This window comes from Sorex araneus, chromosome X, assembly GCF_027595985.1.
Source record: "Sorex araneus isolate mSorAra2 chromosome X, mSorAra2.pri, whole genome shotgun sequence".
Classification (NCBI taxonomy): domain Eukaryota; kingdom Metazoa; phylum Chordata; class Mammalia; order Eulipotyphla; family Soricidae; genus Sorex; species Sorex araneus.
In genome coordinates this window covers 367,458,362-367,480,414 of record NC_073313.1, presented here as the reverse complement: position 1 = coordinate 367,480,414, position 22,053 = coordinate 367,458,362, and the positions used below count along the sequence as shown (strand labels likewise).

Genomic DNA, 22,053 nt, shown 5'->3' with positions numbered 1-22,053 from the left:
AGTAAGAAAAAGGAAGGGGAGTGCAGCCGACGCACCGGAGAGGATGTCCTGCAGCATGCAGGTCAGCGAGTACTGCGCCCAGGCGCCCCCCCACGAGATGTCTCCGCGGTTGAAGTCGGTGCCGACCAGCAGCAAGAGCAGCCGCTCCAGCTGGGGCTCGTTCACGATCTCGCACAGGTGGATGGTCGGCCGGGTGGCGTTGGCGATGCGCGCCAGGACCTGCAAGACATTCCCCACGCACACGCTCGCCTCGGTGCGCACGGCAGGGGGACGGGCTGCAAACCAAGGCGGGCGAGGCTTCGGAGGCGGGCACTAGCGGGGGCGGAGCGCACGGTGGACTTGACAAACCAAATACACAGTTTTGGTGTAAAATCCTGGTGTGACAGTTTGTAATTCCTACGAACAATGAATAGGCCAAGTCTTCGGGGCCTTCTAACCCCTCATTATCAGGCGTGAACACTCCCTGCTTCAATCACCTCTCTAGAGTGATAGCACAGTGGGGAGGGCGTTTGCCTTGCACGCAGCCGATCTGGGTTCGATTCCCAGCATCCCATATGGTCCCCTGAGCACCGCCAGGAGTAGTTCCTGAGTGCAGAGCCAGGAGTAACCCCTGTGCATCACCAGGTGTGACCCAAGAAAAAAAAAAAAAGCAAAAAAAAAAAAAAAAAAAGTAAAATTACAGACACACGCCCCAATGTGACCTACGCTACGCATCTCCGCCAGTCCAACGCTAGCCGGAACAGTATGAACCCGCGCGGCCCGGTAGCTGCTCCCTCTCTCAGGCAGGAGGGACGCGGCTCGCCAGCGGGCACTCGCCTGCACGTGTCAAGCCCTGGCCCCACCAAAAACAAACTTTCACGGCACGTGAACCAAAACACGTGAATGAATTTGAAACATTGATCTTCACGAGAGCCACAGCCAAGAGTGCGCGGTGCCCAGTGGCCCAGCATCGGGGGGGGGGGGGGGGGGGGGGGGCCGGCAAAGGGGCAAAACTGCCCTTTCCTTCCTTCAAGGGGGCAGAGGCGCTGCAGGGACGACAGGCCTTGGGCGGGCAAGGCGAGCGCCGTCCCGCCTCCCCGCCAACGCTTCCTCCCTGCCTGTCTTTCAGTCACGCCCGTGAGTCGACTCACCTTGCAGACAAATAACAGAAGATCGGCGTGACACGTGAAGTCCATGGAGAGGAGAAACAGGACGAGTTTCTGGACTACCGAGATGCACCGCTCGTGGGCCAGGGTGAACGGGAGCGGCTCGATCTCCGGGCTCTCCTTCGTCGCTGGGACTTCCGTGTCCACGTTGGAACGAGACCACTCTGCTGTCCGACGCAACCGAATCAAATCCTTAAAGTGCTGCACACAAATGGACAACATTTAAATCAATGCTTACTATACAAAGTCACTCGAGTGTATGCACGGAATAAAGGCATTTACTCCGCAAAACCACTGCTTCTAAACAATATATTTATGTTAACTACAAGCATCCAAAGAAGTAGTGCTCCTGAGAGCCATATTGGCAAAGAACTTAATTACTATTTGAAAAAGGTATAGAATACATAACAAAAGTCAAATTCTACAGAAAGGCTACAGTAAATCAATTTAACATTAAACATTACCAGAAGACCTTACACATACTCATGAAAGGTACAAAAACTGTAAGGAGACTAGTAACCTTTATTAATAGTCACTTCAAAACCTGATGGAGTAAGTGTAATTTCTTATTGGTAGAGACAGTGAGCAAATTTCATAGCTATGTGCTACCTTCCCACATTAAAAAAAATGCTTTTGTGTTTTAAAATTTTTATTTACTAAGCAGTGAACTTAATTTCTATTAGAAAGGACACAGAAGAAAAGATAGCCTCACGTTATCGCGAGGCTAACATTCAATGTACTGGAATACAATCCACTCCAAAGGCAATACACTAAACTGTAAATCGAACGTAACTGTGTATTTCCTTGAGTTAAAAGCTACTTCCCCTCCACTACAAAAATAATGTTGAGAATACGTGAGTATTTCTAGTGATTAGCAGAAAAACATTTAACTTGGTTTCCTGAAAATTAATGATACTTAATGAGTCAAATAATTTTCAATATTTAAAGGGAAAGTGACGTTTTAATGATAACAGCATTAAGAAGCGTAACTCATACCTTTGTAGTAGCCTGCTTTAGTTTGGCTTGCTCTACTAGAAGTTTATATGATGATCCTTTGTTACTCTGAATTTTTTCTTTTTCCATCTGTTCCACCAAAGCCTTCTGTTTTGCTTTTAGTAGGTTAAGTTGCTTTTAAAAAAAATTTAAAAAGCTAATCTTACAACTAACAATGTTACAACAATAAAGTAAATTTTAATACTCCTCAAAGTTCATACATCAAGCCAATGTATAACAATTCCCTGAAACACCTAATAAACCAATTTTAACTGCTACTGGTTTAAAATATATATATATATATATTTTTTTTTTTAAATTTTAGGTGGCAGGGGGTTGTGGCGGTGCTCAGGGGACCATATGGGAGAACTGGAGATCAGCCCATCTTGGCCACGATTCGAGTAGGGCCCTGCCCGAGGTCCTATGGCTGACCCCTACTCAACGCTTTTCGGTCTTTATTTTTTTCTGGGGGCGGGGTGGTACATGGTTCCTAGTTCCCATTCTTGACTCCCAAATCTCTCCACACTGTAATGCGGAATGAATCAGCCCCTTAGACATGGGGAAAGAAAACTGGTCAAAGATGCTGTTGGACCTGTCACTGACAAGACAGCGAATAACATTTTTAGAGAGAGGGAGGCCTGAGAGGGTCAAAGGGCAAACGTCTGCGGGTGGCGAGCAAGGGGGACGGGACTGCAAAATCCAGAGTCTCACCGGGAGAGACGCCCTGAGCAGCGTGGCATATGGCCCAAAGGACAGAAACAAAAATTTTTAATATTTATTTGTAAATAAAAGGCTGGGGGAGGGGAGGGAGTTTCACCCCGAGGGTGGGCTGCTCCCTCGGCCGTCTGGCTAAGTTGGTCTGTGCTTTTCCCCTAAAGCATTTCCAGCTGCGCGTGCAGCCACACGCTAAACGGGGGGGGGGGGGGGGGGGGGGAACCGAGCACCCAAGCAGGCCCCAAGATGCCACCACTCACTGTGTGTCCGGGCCCAGGGTGCTGGTCCGAGCACAACGTACAGAGTCCACTCAGGTGCCCGGGTACTCCCACTGCCACCCTGACACTGAGCTGAGAGACCAGAGGGGTCCCTGAAATTCTCCACCACAACGAGCCTCATCGACAGGGGCTGAATGGGGGGTGGGCAGGGGAGGCCCGCTTCCCGGCCGGGAAGGGAAGGAAGCACCGACCAAAGGAACTTGGAAATGCAGAATATCAAAATAAATGACTTTCACTAGGACGCCAGAGATAGTTACAAATTAATAATTTAGTTGATTAGGGACATATTTTGTCTTAAAGAGAATGTTTCCTGAATGTATACTACCGATACATAACTTTTCTGAGCTGGAAAAAAATACAACCCTCAATATTACAAAGGAAGATCTATTGGCTTGACTATAGATCTATACACAGAGTGAAAAGGCACATGAAATTAAACCTAGCCTACACATGCTACATAACCAATATATATGTTTGAAGAACACTGAGAAAAAATATTATAAATCACTATATTCAGAAAATGATTCCAAAAATTTTGCAATTTACACAATTAGTATAAAAATGTGATGATTATTTTGAAACCACACTCAGCCTGTTGTTTTGATTAAGTCCTGGCTGCCACCTGCTTTTTCACATGTATGTAGATATATAAACATATAATTCCGTATGTATTTTCTGGGGGGGGAAGCGAACCCTTTCCTAACACAACCATCAAAATCATAGAGTGAAACTGATGTACTATTAGTTGCCCTCAGACTCCAGAATTTTGCCAACTGCACACAATAAACAATAAACGTTCACTAAGAAATGTTTCAAATTCACAACGACCAAGTTCCGATCATCCAAAATCAGCCAGGTAAGGACTTGAGGTACAACACTCCCCCCCACCCCCACCCCGCCCATTTTTCTGGTGAAAAAGGGTGAGAAATCAAAAACATTTAGGGCCAGAGACCGTACAGCAGGTAAGGCACTTGCCTTGCACGCGGCCAACCTGGGTTCGATCCCGGGCTTCCCTTATGGTCCCCTAAACACCACCATGAGTAACTCCTGAGCCCAGAGCTAGCAGTGAGCCCTGATCACAGCCTGGTGAGGACCAAACACAAACAAAAAAATAGGAAAACTTTAATAATAATAAGCCCTACTAGAGGTTCTTTTCCATCTTCCTAAGCTAAATTAAATACAGCGAGTACAAACATTTAAGTGCTCAAAATAGTCTGGCTAAGTTTTACAAAATTAGCAGCAGCTAAAACTGGTCAAGGATTTAAAAAAGAAAAATAAAATGATGAAGCAGCTTTTGCTTTTCTTATGTAAGACTGACCACTCGGGGCTGGAGAGAGGGCGAGAGGCTGACCCCCGGCCCCAGAACCTTCTAGAGGTAAACTCCTCTCTCTCACAAAAGAGCCTGAATGGATTAGCACAAAGCTGAAAACACAGAAGCAAAAGTAAATAGTGCAGTGCTAAATTCACTTAACCAAACCCAGAGCAGTCACGGGCTTGCAAGCGTCCCAGGCTTCCCGAGAAGATCCTCTCGGCGGGCGAAGGGAAGGGTGTGTGACTGAAATCAAGCATGGACAACTGTCCCTGTGTTTCTCACGGTGACTGAAGTTTATAAGGGGTGAGTGTGTGTGTCTGTGTGTGTGTGTGTGTGTGTCTGTGTGTGTGTGTGTATCTGTGTCCTTGTGTGGATCCACTCCATCTCACCCCTGGTTCTGCACTCAGAAATCCCCCGGATGGGGCTCAGGAGACCACATGGGGTGTCAGGGCTCGAACCCCGGCTGGTCACGTGCAAGGCAAGCGCCCTGCCCTCTGTCCTGTTGCTCCAGCCCAGTGCAGCAACTCAGCATTCCCGTCCGACACTACACGTCAAGGACCATGGCACACAGCCCACATATGAAAGTGAGGGAGAGGGCGGCTTTTTCAAGTATTGTCATGTGGGAGCAGAAGCGTTACTGGGGAAGGCACCACCTCGGACGTGGCCAACCCAATCTCCACAGGCCGCCTCAGGTAACAGTCACCAGGAGGGACCCAAAAGCGTCTGAGCAGAATTTAGGAGGACCCAAAAGAAATGAGAAGGCAAGAGAAACAAATTCTAGCTCACAGAGGATTCTTACGATGCTAGCTCGAAAGAGTAAGATAAAAATGAAAATTCACAAAGTGAAATGCAACTGAATAAAATCTATTAGTAATTTCCAGAGAGACCACAACACTAAGATGAATCCATAAGAATTAATGATTGCCCTGTGAGCAAAGTCCCGCCGTAACACACAAGCACGTGCAAGGCAAGGTGTGGGCACGGTGTGCAAACGGAAACAGCGAATATGTACATAAATGAGACATTTCCAAACCAGCTTTCAGAAAGAGAACCTGAGAGTCTGCGACACGGAAGCAGACAGGGAAGGGGGGGCTGGCGGAGAGGGCGGGGAGCCGCCTGCAGACCCCTGACCTCAGCCCAATCCCCAGCGCCAAAGCTGCCCTGAGCACAGACTCCTGAGCACCACCAGTGGCCCAAACACGAGGACCACCGCCAACGAAAGAAGGGAAGTGGACTCACAGAGGCTGGGGCATTCAAAGTCAAGGCACACTGGCAGGAAGGAACACGACCGGATACACTCAGAAGACGAATCAATCTCCAAAGTACCAACAGGCGGGAAGAAACCGATGCCTGATGCCGAACAACAGGTGAAGAACACGGAAACCTTGTAACTACACACGATTCCCTGCGAAAACTCTACACACAGGAGTGCCCAAGACGCACGGGGCGTGTGCTCGAGGGGGTCCTACCCAAACTCTGCACGGGCCAGCCGGCGCCTGGAAACGGATCGGATCCACCCCAGAGAGCAAAGCCCGTGGGGCGGGGACCCGTGTGAGAGCAGGGCCCTGACCCCGCCGGAGCGCAACACGTCTGTCACAGTGCTCACCCAGAGCAGTGCTGGAACCAAGCCGCCTCGCACCGCGTCCCCACGGACGGGACAACCGACAACCAGGCACTTCCGGTCCTCCGAGCACTGCTCTGCGCAACCCTCTCCCGAGTGGTTCTTGGTAGGAAAACCGGCGTGGCAGCAGCAAGGTGCCCTTGGGGAGACCACCCGGCGCCCCGACCCAGCGGGGGGGGGGGGGGGGTGGCCCTGAGGGACACCTGCAATCGGGCCCGCACCGCAAGGCCCGATTCACAGCACGTGCGTCACCCGAGCACAGGGCGGGCTGCCGAGCGCGCCAGGGGCCGCCCAGAAGGAAGGGGCCGAGGGAAGGCGCAGAGGGCTGCGGCCCAGGCGCAATCCTGGCACCAGCCAGTCCCCCGAGCACCGCCAGGAGAGGCCCCGAGCACACAGCCAGGAGCAGCCTCGGAGCATCACCGGATGTAGCCCATGAAAAGAGGAGAAGGAAAATGGGCTGGGGAGACCCCGAAACAGTCAACACGGCTCGACACGAGCTGAAGCCCGGACACTGGAGAGCAGGGAAGCGGGTGGAGCGCTCAGCCAGGCCCCCGGAAGCCGCTGAACTGAGAAGTGCAAGGGGGTCCTGCTCACCTTCTGAAACAAACAGTTCACTGTGGAAGGGCACTTGCCCTGCGCGCTCAGGGGTGGCCGGAGCGGAACGTGCCGTGACCATATAGTACCCCCAAGGCCCCCAAGGGAACCTCAAAGATTTGGAGCTGAATAAACATGTTAGATATACACCAGGTCACATAGGAAATTAAGAAAAATAGAATTATTGCATGAAACAAAAAAGAACAAACTATGCAAATGTTCGGGACACAGCCAGAGCAGCAATAATGCAAACAGCACGGAAATAGAAGCACACAGCAGGAAACAGGAAAAAATCCCAAGTAAAGAACCGCACAGTTTGAGAAACCAGAAAAAGATCAAAACAGTAAAATACATAAAGTAATAAAAATCAAGACAGGAATTAATGGCATACAAATGCCAAGTCAAATGGTCAATGAAACAAATAGCTATTTAAAGGATTAAACAACAGCGACAAATCCCTAGCCAGACTCAGGTGAGGAAGAAAAGAGAAAACCCCAATCAATCAGGTCAGACATCAGAGGGGGAAAATTACAACAGGTGCCTCAGAAATGCAACGAATCATAAGAGGTAACTATGAACATCACCTATGCCACTAGAGACAAAGGGGAAATGGACAATTTCTTTGACTCAGAGAACTGTCTAAAATTGAATTAAGAGGGAGGAGAAAACCTAGCCACCACAACCACAAGTAAGAAAATTGACTCAAACTCTGCCTCAGGACAAAAGCCCAGGTTCCCGGTGCCCCTGTGGACCCCCACCACCTCCTCAGAGGAACCCTGGGCCCTCCAGCTCTGGCAAAACACAAGAGACAAGTACCCTCTGTAAGGTCTGCGGACCACATTTCCCGAATAACAAAACAAGAGCTAGTGGGGAAAAAACAGACTGATGATATTCATGATAAACATGATGCAAGATCCTCCACAAAATCCTATGGACGGGCCGGACTGACAATGCAGCCAATAGGGCGCTTGCCTTGCATGCAGCCAGTCCGGGTTCAATCCCGGCACCCCACGTGCTCCCCAAGCCTACCGGGAGTGATGCCTGCGTGTAGAGCCAGAAGGAAGCCCTGAGCACCACCGGGTGTGGCCCAGAACCAACAGAACAAAAACTTCAGTGAAGCAAACACAACCACCTCAAAGGATTATGTGATTCAGTCAAGTGGACTCATTCCTGGGCCGAAAGAGTGCGCACATGGATTACTGTGACGTACCGTGTCCACAGAGTAAAGACAGAGATCACAGAAATCAGTTAGCAGGTGCAGAGGACGTGTGGAAGGGAGAAAGGAACGAGGCACCAGCAGGGGCGGAGGGTGATTTACCCAAGGACTCCATAACAAAACTTAAAATGTTTAAGAGGAAAAAAAAATGACAGTAACAGAGGTAGGAAAAAATGGGTTAAGAGGGACATCACCAAAATCAGTAAACTACATATATTACAATAAAGAAACTCGGTCTCCAAGTGTCAGACCATTTCCCTAAGTTCAGTTCATGTCACATGTGAGATTTTCTGGCAAGTGAATCTCATGCACCATCCAAAAGAACATTCTCAGGAAGCGATAAAAACTGTCCTGAAAATTACCTGTTTGTGATGAACTAGCTGCTTCCTGATTTTTCTGGAATATAAGCGCTCGATAGTATAGCCACCCTTGGAGGCCCTATTGAGGCTCTGAGTGTGCAGACTGTTGTTGATGAAACTCCACTGGTTACCTGAAAGCAGGACATCATGTCAGCAGCAATTCTACACGACTTGAATTTAAACAACTCTGTAAAACTGATCCCAAATTTCTAGCAGGTTAAACATGATGCAACTTTTAACTATAATTTTAAAAAGCTAAAGATTTAGATCGTAAATTTGTCGTTAGCTTCTTATTTATGACAACAGCTTTCTCCACGAATGTTTAATGACAGCACAAAGGAGGGGAAGTAGTCCAAAACCCGTGTGTACTGTGCTTAAGTGTCGTTCTTCAACAAATTTCAAGCCCAACATACTACACTGAGCCCATTCTACTCATGCATGCTCAAGGCAAAGACATGTCTTTGTTCACGTCTCCTGAACACATCCACCCTCCCTCCACGTGTCTAACTGGCTCAGATTAGTCCAAGTCATCCAAGCACACAGCAGGGATGCGGCTCAGGGCCAGAGCACCCTCTGCCCACGCCACAGGGGTTCAAGGTTCAACTCAGACCCGCCCCTCGCCCCAAAGCTGCTCCACTTCTCTGGCTCGACAGTAACTGGATAATAAAAAATAAAGGCTTCTGATAAGTTCATTACAACGTTAGTCACAGCTGTATTTCCTCGCATATCCTATTGCCATGTAACAGTAAAGTGGACCAAAGACAGAGTACACACACACACACACAAACACACACACACACACACCAGGCAAATGTGCACTTGAGATTCACCAGACCATCTATAATACACCATCACGAACTGATTCACCTAAAATAAGGGATTTTAGAAAAATACTAGAATCTCGATCATATTTATAATATTTATGTTTCACGTCAAATTAATCTGAGCATTTCTCTCAGCGTAACTGCCACCTTAAGGGGAGAGGAGAGAACTCTGTCAGGGCCGCCCCAGGACCTTGAGCTCCAACTTCAGACCAACACGGACCCGTGGGCACTGCCCAGAGACCCGGCTCAGCTGCACAGGCTGGGCCCGGGTGGGCAGAATTCACAGGAATTGGCCCTCATCCACCGGAGCACTGCCTGAGGATTCAACCCTCTCCTCCCCCCTCCAAGGCCACCAGCATCTAATTAGTGCGTGGAAATGGTAAAGAGAGCGTCACGGTATAGTAATAACTTCAAGGACACTCCCAGGAGTCCCGTCCCTTTTCCTGCATGTCCGTTTCCTTGTGTCACATGAGCAAAGGTGCCACCCTTCAAGACACGACTGTGCCGAGGGGTCAAGTGCTTTGACCAAACCCATGGCCTTGTCCAGGGAGACTTTCACGAGCTGGTTCTATTCTCAAACGCGTAGAAAATTCACACCTGACATGAGTCATTCACTTGACACCCACCGCAAGGCTGTGAGGCTCTCACCTGTCACGAACCTCTCCCTGTCTTTACCACTCGAGGGTTTCTTTGCAGCAGCTGCTTCATCTTCAACAGTTGCCACGTAGTCGAGCAGCCTGGAGACCAGCATGACCACCCAGCTGATCATGGGGATGTCCAGCACACCTATGCAGAGGCGACAAGGGACAGGCGGGAGGGTCAGATGACGCCGCATTTGAATGACATCTGATAAATTGCGTCCAACATTTCATGAATCCAAAAACAACGCATTATTGACACTAATATCTATGATAAGCACCAAAACTGAAACCGACACCCATGAACTGAGTAACCCTGGAAATAATGGACAAGAAATTCCTCCTGGTACATTCTACATAGTACTTGTGGAGTTGAAATTAACAGGTAACTTGTGAACCAGGCAAAAAAGGGTATGAGTATAGGTATAAAGGTATAAAGTGCTAGTGTTAGTCATACAAGGCTGAGTTTTAAGATGTTTAACAGAAGCTCATTATCCAGCCAAGACTCATAAATCAATCTCAAAAGAGATCAACAAACGCACAGATGCCTCCAGAGCCTGCGCAAGGCTGAATCTCCAGAAGTGCATCTGCTGAAGAAACTAGGTATGCATGTTTGTTGACCAAAATCTCCAGGCTGTCACAGAGTAGCAGATGGGCTCCCTCCCCCCAGCCCCCGTTCTTCCAGGAGCCTCGCAGTCACACCCATGAACTGCCTCTGGTGCCAAATAAGCTCATTAACCATGATCTAGAGACTCATAAAAAACGTCTTAAGAGACATCAACATGCTGCAGAGATGCCTCCGGACCCCAAAGCCACCATCCAGTTAAAAATTTAATTCCAGCCGTTTCACCCCATTCCAAATTTTAGAATTCCTGGAGCGACATCTCACGCCCTACCCCCACTGACACATCAGGAGGAGCAGCCACATTGGATGGGATGTAACGCAGAAGGGAACCACTCTTGGTTAAGAAAATATTCACACACAGGCTTAGCCTGTAACATTATGTGAGTAATCTCTAGTACAAGGGCTTAGTGCTCCAGGGTGAGACAACAATCTTCACATACTTTCTTCTAAGGAAACCTTTTTTGATCATTTTTAGTGCATTATTCATAACAAGCAATACAAATTAATAATTTACAGCCTGTAATTGGGGCAGACGTGGGCTGTGGTTGGGAAAATTGGAGATAACAATGGTGGGAAGGTGCAATGGTGGTAGGGTTGGTGTTGGAATCCTGAATGCAATAAATCATCATGAACAACTTTATAAAGATGAAATTACATCTTAAAAAATATACCATTTTTATTCCAGTAACCTACTCCAAGAAAACTTGTCAATAATCAAAACAACAATGATTACTTAAAGTTTGAACATAAACACAAACTTGATTTAAACCAAGAAGTACCGAAAAATATCACAATAATTTTCAATTTCAATTTTTAAAAAATAAGAGGATAAATTCAAAAGATGACGATCAGGCCCGAGAGAGCTCACTGGGCATCTTCGCAGGGAGGAGGCCAAGTTCAATTCCTGACACCACCTGGTCCTCACAATCCCCGAGGAGCTCCTCTAAGCATTGCTGAATGAGGCCCCAAAACCAAGCATAAAGTATTTTAGAGTAAAAATTAGTAATTATGATGACAATCAAATACTGTCATTTTGAAGTCTTTGTCATTAAAAAAAAATAATCAGAAAATGAGCAGCAATAGTAAAGTATGCATTCCATCAGGGCAGGAACAAAGTACAGGGTTCTTTGGCTTACAGGGGTCCTACACAAGGACCCCCGCCCCCCAGAACTGCCAGGTCACTTCTGAGAACAAAGACAGGAATAGCCCCCAAGTACCACAAGGTGTGGTCAACAGATCTCTACTCCGAAAACAGAAGAAAAACTATTTCAACAGGTATGAACTTGGTGGCTCGGGAAAGAAAAAAAAAATGTGTTTTGAACTTGAACAGCGGGACACTTGGGAAGTCGCGGGCTGGGGCTGGCACCGGCTCTGGCTCACGCTCCGCCGGGATTCGAACCGGGTGGCCATGCGTTCGCACGGCCGCTCTGCTGCTGAACGCCCAACATCCGGAGCCAGATGGATGACTTCTGCACCCAGCAAGTGCTCCCAACCATGTCCCCAGAACAGCAATGCACTGGGACTGTGAGCTGGGCTATGCGATTTCTGGCAGAATTTTCCCTGGACTTTATACAGAAATCCAAAACTGCAAGGACGCTGTTGCGTCCGCGTGACTTAACATTTATAATTGTCAGCAATGTGAAATGGTTCCTTTTGAACAGGTATGACTTGGGGGGGGAACTCCAAATAATAACAGTAAGTTTTTGTTTAAATATTGAAGGTTATTAATGTAGCAGCCACCTCTCTGGACTGTGAACTAAGCAAAAGCCCCACGCTGGCTGATGCGGCATGGCGTACACCATACTATGAGGCGCGGGAAGGGGGATGACGGGAAAAAAAAAAAAGGGAAAAGGAAAAAGGAAAAAAAAATAAAAGAAGAGTTATGTACTTGTAGCAGTGGGGCTACATATATCTTCATCTCCAGCAATGGAAAATTAATTATCAAATGCTTCCTTGGTAGTAGGTCTGTCTCTCTTGGGTGGAAACTCCAACAACTATAGTGAGTTTTGTAGTGAAATATGGAAGGTAATCAAGGTAAAGAGAAAATGAAGTGAAATTCATTAGTAATACAGTAGGGGGTAGAGGGTGGGGGCGGGGGGTACAGTGGGGTTTTTGGTGGTGGAATATGGGCACTGGTGAAGGGATGGGTGTTTGAGTATTGTATAACTGAGACATAAACCTGAGAACTTTGTAACTCTCCACATGGTGATTTAATAAAAAGTTAAATTAAAAAAAAATGATGCTAATAAAAAGTTTTCATAAGGACACCAAAAAAAAAAAAACCAAACTATTTCAGATTACTTTATATGGAAGAATATGTGAAAGAATCGTATTTCTTTAAGGTCACTTGTAAATACCTTCTGTCCTCCGATGCATGGGTAACTGTGGTTGAAGAGGAGACAATAGATTATCCAGGAGATTCAGTAAACTTTCTAGTACTCCACTGTTACTAAGTGATCTTTGACCAATGCAAGAAAGTAACATAAAGACCCTACAAATGAAAAAATAAACACCCAATATGAATAAGCTGAATTATATAAATTTTAAAATAATTTACTTAAAATTCTGCATAACAAACTTCATAGTGCTGTAACAGAAAATCTGGTTCTTAGCAAGATTCTTTTCTGAAAGTAAGATGCTAACACCACTTCGTGTTGACACGACTGCATACATTACCTAACTCTATGTTAGCCTTAGAAACTCCACTTGAGCACATCAAGTGACACGACCTGATAAATATTTTTAAACACGAATTTGTGAACTATGAAACTCAATTAGGAAATGAAAGAATAAACTTTATTTTTTTGTTTTTTTGTTTTTTGCTTTTTGGGTCACACCTGGCGATGCACAGGGGTTACTCCTGGCTCTGCACTCAGGAATTACTCCTGGCGGTGCTTGGGGGACCATATGGGATGCCGGGGATCGAACCCGGGTCGGCCGCGTGCAAGGCAAACGCCCTACCCACTGTGCTATCGCTCCGGCCCCGAAAGAATGAACTTTAGTTGGGGCCAGAGCAATAGTACAACAGGTAGGGAGGCATGTGCCTTGCATGCAGCTGACCAGGGCTCGAACCCTGGCCCCCCCAGAGCCCTGGACCGTCCAGGAATGATCTCTGAGCACCACCCCTAAAAATAATGTGCTTATTTCTTCCATGTCCTTCAAAGAGCAATACCCAAATCCACAAAGACATATGGCTTATCTATACCTTCACTCAACACACACACACACACACACACACACTCACACTCTCTCTCTCTCCCAAATCCACAAAAACATACAGCTTATCTATACCTCCACTCTATACACACACGACACATACACACGCACACACGCGCGCGCACACACACACACACACACACACACACACACGCGCTTCTGAAACCTGAATCGTGACTAGCAGAAGTACAAGCCACCACTAACAGACCATGGCACTCTTTTCGGACCTACCTGTCCTGTGGGAAGATGAGGAGCTGCTCGGAATTGTACAACTCCTGGAGAACATTGGAAAGGAACTGCCCCCACCACCTCTCGCCACCACAGAGCTGAACGAGTAAGAGCCCGGTGTGCAAGCGGATCTTCGGGGTCCCGCTGATGCACAGGTGTTTAAAAAGCTCTTCGCAGGCCTGGGCGTGAAACGTGCTCTGCAAAACTGCAGGAACAGAGTGTCCTATTACGAGAAAGCAGACAGTAAGCCTTCCTGTTTGACCGTGCGCTGGCCTCGTCTCGCGCCGAGGTCCCGGCGCTTCTGTCCCTAGTTCCCCGGCCGGGCTCGGGGCAGGGAAGCGTGCCTCCGGTGAGGCCGGGGGTCCCTCCCCAGCACAGAGGGGGGAGAGGCCGACAGCTGGAATCATGAAGACACACTTAACCCAGTTCTACTCTATGTGGCGCCAGGGGGAGAAAGGAGCAGCTGGCTTTCGGGTCTCCGAGGGTTTCCGGAGTTTCTCGGGAGCCAAGCGAGGGGGTCGAGGCACTGTCCTGCCCACAATGGGAACATTCGCCAGGAGGGGCTCTGAGAACAAAGTCAGGAGCAGGCCTGAGCCCCACCAGACAAGGCCCCGAAGAGCCCGAAATAACCTAAGCAGTAGCAGGGGGGCAGAAAGCTAACAGGATACAGGGCACCTGTCTTGAACAAAACCACCTGGGTATGATGACTGTCCCCTCCACGGTCCCTGAGCCACCAAGGAGGGACAGCTGAGCACAGAGCCAGGAGCAGCCCTGACAACTGCTGAAACACAAGCCACGCGAGAGCCGGGCAGGGCAGGACACAAACCGTTCGAGGAGTGCAGGAGGCTGAGCAGGGTGTCCAGCAGGTATCTGACCACGGTGCGGAGCTGCTCCGTGGACGACGCCTGGATCACGTCTTCGGGGTCCGAGGCCTCACACAGCGTCTTTCGGCTGGCGCCCAGGGCCACGCGCAGCCGCTGCACGGCGTGGTGGGCCAGGTTGAGCTGCAGCTGGAGCTGAATGCAGTCCTGGTAGGCGGAGAAGACCCTGCTGTCCTCCTCCACCGCCTTGTCCGGCTTGCGCAGGAAGTACTGGGCGTTGTTCGCACTGTTGAGGGGCGGCAGATCGATGCTCTGCAGCAGCGTTTCCAATCGATGACAGGCCAAGTTGTACCTGTAAGTAAGAAAAGTACATGTCAACCCTGCATACCGGTTTCCACGACACACCCCTGCGTGTAACAACCGAAAAACTGAAGATGATTAAAACGGTAAACGTGGGAACTAACAACTGCATCTGCAAACACATTTCACCAGCTCCAGGTATGAAAGGACGATAAAATGTTAGATGTTCCGTGATGCTTCTAGAAACACAGTGAGCTGAGGAGGAAAAGCATCCGCGTGTGTGCATTTCCCGACCATCTGCAGAGGGAGGTCGGGACATCACACTCTTAGCAGGTGAGCAGAAACTTGAGTGCAAGCAGGTCTCCGGGGTGTAGTGAAATCTGACAGTGCATTCTCGACACGATTCGAAACCAGAAGAGCAGCCACTGTCACCTCTATATATAACCTTCACTTACAGAGGATCAGATTCTTCTAAAGAGACTGTTTCCGGTTAAGAAAGACGTTATGAAAGTTTGTCTATATATGTAGCCCTTGTGTATGCTTCCTTTCGTAGAACAAGTAATACAAAAAAGAGCCAACACCTTTAGGACACGCACTACACGTGAAATCTCTAACACCTGCACCCCAAGTCTCCCCTCCCCACCCCCCGCTGACGCAGGCCCGAGCCCCACACTTCCAGGGCCACGTCCGGGCCAGTCCCCGGGAGTGGCACCGTGAACCCGTAAGTGTCAAGTGCGTCGCCAGCACTGAAGAGCTCCCTGCCCGTGGCTCGGGGCGCTGGAGTCCCTGCCGTGCCAGTGTCCCGCTTCCTCCCACGCGCCCTGGGCAGGTATCTGACGGGCGAGAGAAAGGCCGGGGGAGGCCGACTGACCGGCACTGGATGTCCTCCTGCAGAGCCGCCATCATGGCCAGGTGCTGGTCGATCTCGGGCTGGTGCGCGGACTCCCCGTCGCCCCGCAGAGGGTCGTGCATCAGCTTCAGCTCGCTCTCCCACGGCAGGATGTAGGTGTGGCCGTAGTAGAACCCTAGTGGGATTTTGGCTCTGGCGTTGGTGCTTCCGTAGCGTCCGATGACGGTGATCTGAAATCGGAAAATGAAGAGGGAGGTAGGCCCAAGAACAACTTTAAGCAGTGGGTATTCAAGGGTACGGTGGCCTTTTGGTTTATCTGATTATTTGCTCATGGATTTACTTTCATGAATCTGCAGACAGGTGGGGGGATCAGGTCGTGCAGGATCAGCGAGTGCGTGCTGATGTCCGTGGCCACCACCAGACGCCGCCCGTCCACCTCTTCTCCCAATGTCCAAATGTCAATAGACAAAGAAGCCAAATCTCCACACGTGGGAATTAAAACGTCTGTCAACAGGATTGGTTTGCCAAAGTCCAAGGTCACAAACCTCCTCGCTCCTACGAGAAGAAGAGAACGTGTTTGCCAAAACGAGTCACGGATTAAGCAAAAGACATACGTAAGAACTATGGGGCAGGAGACCCAGGTTTGATCCCTGGCATCCCACATGGTCCCCAGGACAGCCAGGTATGACCCAAAAAGCAAAAAATTAAAAATTAAAAAGAATTATCTGGGTCACCCAATCTAAAAGATGAAATCAGGGGGTAGAGCTATAGCACAGTGAGTAGGGCCTTTGCCTTGCATGCGGCCAACCCAGGTTCAAATCCCAGCATCTCATATGGTCCCCTGAGCACCACCAGGAGTAATTCCTGAGAGCAGAGCCAGGAGTAACCCTTGTGCATGGCTGGGTGTGACCCAAAAAGAAAAAAAAAAAAAAGATGAAATCAACTTGCTATGGTATGGCTTATCAAATAGAAATCAATGAACCTCACCAGTCTTTTTTTTTTTTTTTTTTGCTTTTTTTGGGTCACACCCGGCCATGCACAGGGGTTACTCCTGGCTCTGCACTCAGGAATTACCCCTGGCGGTGCTCAGGGGACCATATGGGATGCTGGGATTTGAACCCGGGTCGGCTGCGTGCAAAGCAAACGCCCTACCCGCTGTGCTATCTCTCCAGCCCCACACCAGTCTTATTTATATACTTTGTGTCTGCAGTAGTAAAAAATACACTGCTTTTCTGAAGGCAAACACGACTGTACATGACAGTTAATTTAAAACAATGAAAGCCACTAACGGAAATGTTTCCAGTGGTACCTACTATTCGGTGTGCTATGATGAAGCTCCGACTTACACCGGGCCAAGAGCTAAGATCACTGTCTCGAACATCACCAAAGACCTCCCCGAATCAGCGTTTCCTTCTCCCAGGGACACCCAAGCCCCTCCTGAACAGAGCGACCAAGCGCAATCACTACCCTGCCTGACGCTGGGCTGGAGGGGCGCTCATAGCAGGAGGCTGAGGAGGGTGTGAGCGCGCGGGAGACGCAGCTGTGGGCTGTCTGTCACGCTGCAGACAGGAAGGGAACCAAGATTGCCGCTACCAGCGTCTACACTCCTGCAGCCAGTCCTATTCCCAAGGGAGGAGCACCAAGACCACTACCGGGTTTCCCGAAACAGAGACGATGAGACAAGAACCCAAGCCTCATGCACCACGGCCACTTTCAGAGAATAATAAAATTAGAGAAAAAAAAAATCAGGGACATTGATCGCACAGTAGGTGGGGTGCGTCCCCTGCACCCATATTCGATCCCCGGCACCCCCTATGGTCCCCCAAGCTCCTCAAGAGGGAGTCATGAGCACAGAGCCAGGAGTAACTCCTGAGCACTGCAATGCGTGGCCCCAAAGCAAATCAGAAAAAGGGAAGAAAGGCGGGAGGGCGGGAGGAAGGGAGGGAGGGAGGGAGAGAGGGAGTATGCATCAATCCACAGCACTTCCCCCAGCAGACATGCCCAGGAACCGGGCATTGCCGAAGCCCAGAACAGCAGGGTTTCGAGATTAAAACCGACTACAGGGGCCGGAGCCATGGTGCAGTGGGGAGCTCGCTTGTTTTGCATGGCGGCTAACCCAGGTTCGATCCCCGGCACCCCGAGCATCGCCAGGAGTAGAAAAGGTTCGAAGCCAGATCCGCTCTCGGGCTACACTGGGCGCGGACGCTCCCTCTGGTCAGGCACACGGAGGAGATTCCTGCGCGGATCCAACTCCCGAACCCACTGAGCCACAGGCCACCGCTGGGCTTCTGAAAGGTCACAGGTGGCCTTTCAGAGGGCTACTTCTTAGTAACACTTCTCGGTCGGGAACAAGTGTCAGTTACGTGCAGACTTGTAGAAAATCCTCTCGTCCAGTAGCTGGCAGGGCTAGTGGGGAGGCTGCGTACTCGGAGCAGGCTTGCCCCGTTGGGGTGGGGCCAGGGCTGACCCCCGAGAGCCCCACTAGGAACAGGCCCGGAAACAAGGCCTGCCGCTTACAGAAGTGCGGTTACCTGAGTGCATCCGCTCGATGATGATGGACTGGTGAGGCGGAGGCTGCAGGAAGTGCGAAGCGTGAGAAATCGCGAGGGCGAGGCCAGAACCAAGTGGATTCTAAGGAAGGAAAAATCACAACTCGACGTCAGTACTGCATCAAGAAAAACTTATCACTGGGCCGAAGTGACAGCAGAGCAGGGAGGGCGTGTGCCTTGCACACGGCCACCGCGGGTTCGACCCCTGCCATCCCACATGACTCCCGAGCACTGCCAGGAGTAACTCTTGAGTGCAAAGCCAGGAGGAACCCCTGAGCATCACCAGGTGTGACCCAAAAAAAGCAAAAAAAATATTAAAAAATAAAAAATAAAAAAAACCTCATCATCACGTATTGTAATACTCTGCAACATCTCATAACGGACAGAGAGATTTGCCTCACGAAGTTGTAATACAATTTCCTTTTAGTCATGAAAACACTTTGGCTGCAGAGAGACCCGGTCACGGTCCTGGCCTTGTGGGCAGGAGACTGGGCTTGTCCCCCGGGACTGGCATTGGTCCCTCGGGCACCGTCAGGGGCAAGCCCTGGGCACTGCAGAGCAGCCCCAAACAGACCGACATGTCTCCGGGTCTGGAGCGAGCAGAGGCCTCGACTGCAGGGCGTTACCATTCTGGACTTGTTGGAATTCTTGTTCTGGGCGGCGAGGCTGACGGCCGGAGGGTCGATGACGGAGCCGGGGAAGAGCTGGGCGAGCTCGGCGTTGATGACCACGGACACCGCCTCGTTGGGGGGCGTGAGCGGCGGGGTCATGAACAGCGGCGTTGTTTTGGGAGTGGGTGGAATCACATCTGACGGGTGAATGAAGAAGCCCGGGGCTGCCCCAGGGTGGGAAGGCACAGAGGCGTGGACGGACCCCACGGTGGGCACGCTGGACGTCGGAGCAGCCGCCGCGGCCGCCGTCGTCTGGTGTAACTTGGCTTCCAGCTTCGCTTTCTGTGGAAGGAGTTCAAAGCAGCACATGTAGGCTGACCCTGCCTCCCGACGCCACGAGGGCATCTATGTCAGAGACAAACAGCGTTTACTGTATTCCAGTTACGTCAATGACAATATGTCAAAAGCCTGGCTTAAGAATGCAGAGTTTCTTTGCTGAACAGACTTCACTAAGTTCATTACATTTGAAAACTAGGGCTCTATCAAAGCAAACGTGAGAACGAATCACACTGCAATGTAAAGGGGGAACAACGGGAGAGGGACGCCCGGCGAATGCAACGGGCTGGCCTTTAAGGCCCCATCGAAAGTCTAAAGCATTGCTCCTAGTTGCAAACTCACGTTAATTACGGGTCTTAAAACGGAAGTTCAGTCCACGTTAAAACAGTAAATCCTATCTAGAAACTATGAAGTCAAGAGGATTTAAACGAAGAATGGATTGACCAACAAGGCTGCCAGAAACAATCACCATTTTAGATTCCCATTTTGATTCAGACAGTGCAAACAAAATCAATTTATATATATATTTTTAATTTAACGATAGCACCAAGACATTACCTCAATTTCTGTAGAAAATGATTAGCTCAGACCGATCAACCTACTTTCCTTTATGACAATAACGGTCCTGTCTATAGCACTTTCTCGCATGAACAAAGAGCCAAAGGGCCTCCAACCTGTTGCTGAAGCTTCAAAAGCTGCTGCTGTTTCTCTTGCAGCACCTGCAGCTGTTGCTCGGCTGAAGCCATTGCATGAGAGAGAGACTGCAAAGCTACCTGGGCTGCTGACGTCAGGGCCGTGGAGGCCTCCCCGACCGTCCCCGATGACAGTCCACCTACTGCAGGAGTGACCCCGAAGGAGCTCACTGGCGGGAGACAGGGGAGAGAAGAGACCGCGGTGAGCAACGGGCGCAGAGAGACGACACGGCAGCTGCGCTGGGCACAGCAGTCTCATCGTCAGCGGGGGGGACGCCCGAAGACGACGAGGGGGACGCTTGGGCCACAGTGTTTGAGGGGCCCAGGGCTCCACGAGGAGGTTCGAGTAGGGCCTCGAGGATGTGTGTGAGTTTCTAAAAACATTGCTGAGGGGCCAGAGCGATGGCACAGCGGGGAGGGCATTTACCTTGCACACGGCTGACCCGGGTTCGAGTCCCAGCATCCCATATAGTCCCCCACCGCCAGGGGTAATAACACCGCCAGGGGTAATTCCTAAGTGCAGAGTAACCCCTGTGCATCGCCGGGTGTGACCCAAAAAGCAAAAAAATAAATAAAAAATATAAAACCCAGCTGCGAGTTTTCCTGCACGGGGGAAGCCCGCAGACAGAGGCGGTGTCTGGAGGAGAGCTGAGGGCAGGCAGCCGCCCGGACCCACAGACAGACTGCGACAATCACAGCAGAACACAGTGAGGGGAAACACGAAAACCTTTGCAATGGGGCCCGGAGAGAGCGTGCCACAGCCAGCGCCGCCCGCGAGGGCCCCCGGGCAGGCATGGGGCCCTTCAACGTCCCCCGGCTTCTCAAGAAAGCCCCACAGCTGCTGAGGAAAACAAGACCGTAAGACCGCCTCATCCTGACAACAGGATTCTCGAAGCCAAGCCATCATGGAATCGAGGGTTGCTGCTGTTTTATTCTGGGGCTTGGGGCCACACCCTGCAGTGCTCAAGGCTTCCCCCTGGCTCTGTGCTCAGGGACTACCCGGGTGCTGAGGCCTGAACTCAGGCTGACTACGTGCAAGACCAGCACCCAGCATGCTACATTACCAGTCGGGACCTAGAGTTTGAAACAAACATCAACATTCTTAACTCTAACTACTGGAATTCACGTGTGCCAAACAGAGGTACCTGCAAACAGGGCTGGGCGTGGGCGTGACAGTACAGGGGCGGGGTGTTTGCCTTGCAGGCGGCTGCCCTGGGCACAATCCCCAGCCCTGAGCACCGCCAGGAGTAATTCTCGAGTGCAGAGCCCAGAGTAAACCCCTGAGCACTTCCAGGTGTGAAACGCAAAAAAAGCAAAATAAGAAAAGAAGGCAAAAAAAAAAAAAAGTACTTGCAAGGCTGGAGCGATAGCACAGCGGGTAGGAGTGATCCCTGTGCATCGCCAGGTGTGACCCAAAAAGCAAAAAAAAAAAAAAAAAAAAAAAAAAGTACTTGCAAATTAACATAAATCCTTCCATATAAACAGTGAGAATAAGACACACAAAATCAATTCCTAACTAACAGTCCAAAGTGTAAGTTTTCAAGTGCAAATATTTCTTTTGGTTCGTGGCCGCGCATGGCCGTGCTGGGGGCACTGTGACCCCGGCCCCCACCTCAACCCCCTCTGGGCCGCAGGCGAGCCGGAGCTCTGCTCACCGGCCGCGCCGGCGCCCGACAGGAATCCGCAAGGCGCTCGAACCCCTCGGCCCCCGGCCACGGGCCGCACCTCCAGTCTCAGGATGTTAGCGGGAAGTGCAAGGAATTCCAGCCCGACACTGCTCGGGAAAGGGCCTCTAATTCCAGTAAGCTCGAGCATTTCCAAATTAAGAGAATTCTAAAAATGTACACAAAGACCCAGAGGACCTACGGCCCCCGTGTGACCCCTGGGACTGACAACCGAGCTGCGGGTCGGGGAAGGACCAGGAGTCTCCTGGTCACCGGAGCCAGGCGTGGCCGTGGGCACCCGCCCCACAGCTCCACTCCAAGTGGCCCCAAAAACAAAGTAAAAAACAAGGGGGGGGCCGGAGCGATAGCACAGCAGGTAGGGCGTTTGCCTTGCACACGGCCGACCCGGGTTCGATCCCCGGCATCCCATATGGTCCCCAAAGCACTGCCAGGAGCAATTCCTGAGT

General features: G+C 50.3%; 1 protein-coding gene across 9 annotated transcripts in view; it reads right to left on the bottom strand.

Annotated features, from left to right (window-relative positions):
- The window catches only part of BIRC6 (baculoviral IAP repeat containing 6), a 151,982-nt gene that overhangs the window by 67,025 nt on the left and 62,904 nt on the right, over positions 1-22,053 (bottom strand). For 5 of the 9 annotated variants that reach the window (XM_055123521.1, XM_055123522.1, XM_055123524.1 and 2 more), the window contains 13 exons: positions 19,905-20,092; positions 18,910-19,236; positions 18,266-18,365; positions 16,075-16,289; positions 15,756-15,964; positions 14,590-14,936; positions 13,767-13,986; positions 12,677-12,810; positions 9,705-9,842; positions 8,236-8,363; positions 2,142-2,273; positions 1,131-1,346; positions 36-219 (listed from right to left, as the gene is read on the bottom strand). In XM_055123521.1, the coding sequence (XP_054979496.1) occupies positions 36-219; positions 1,131-1,346; positions 2,142-2,273; positions 8,236-8,363; positions 9,705-9,842; positions 12,677-12,810; positions 13,767-13,986; positions 14,590-14,936; positions 15,756-15,964; positions 16,075-16,289; positions 18,266-18,365; positions 18,910-19,236; positions 19,905-20,092 (2,538 nt within the window). The remainder of the gene's footprint in view (positions 1-35; positions 220-1,130; positions 1,347-2,141; positions 2,274-8,235; positions 8,364-9,704; positions 9,843-12,676; positions 12,811-13,766; positions 13,987-14,589; positions 14,937-15,755; positions 15,965-16,074; positions 16,290-18,265; positions 18,366-18,909; positions 19,237-19,904; positions 20,093-22,053) is intronic. The other 4 variants (XM_055123526.1, XM_055123527.1, XM_055123523.1 and 1 more) reach the window with 3 other exon arrangements.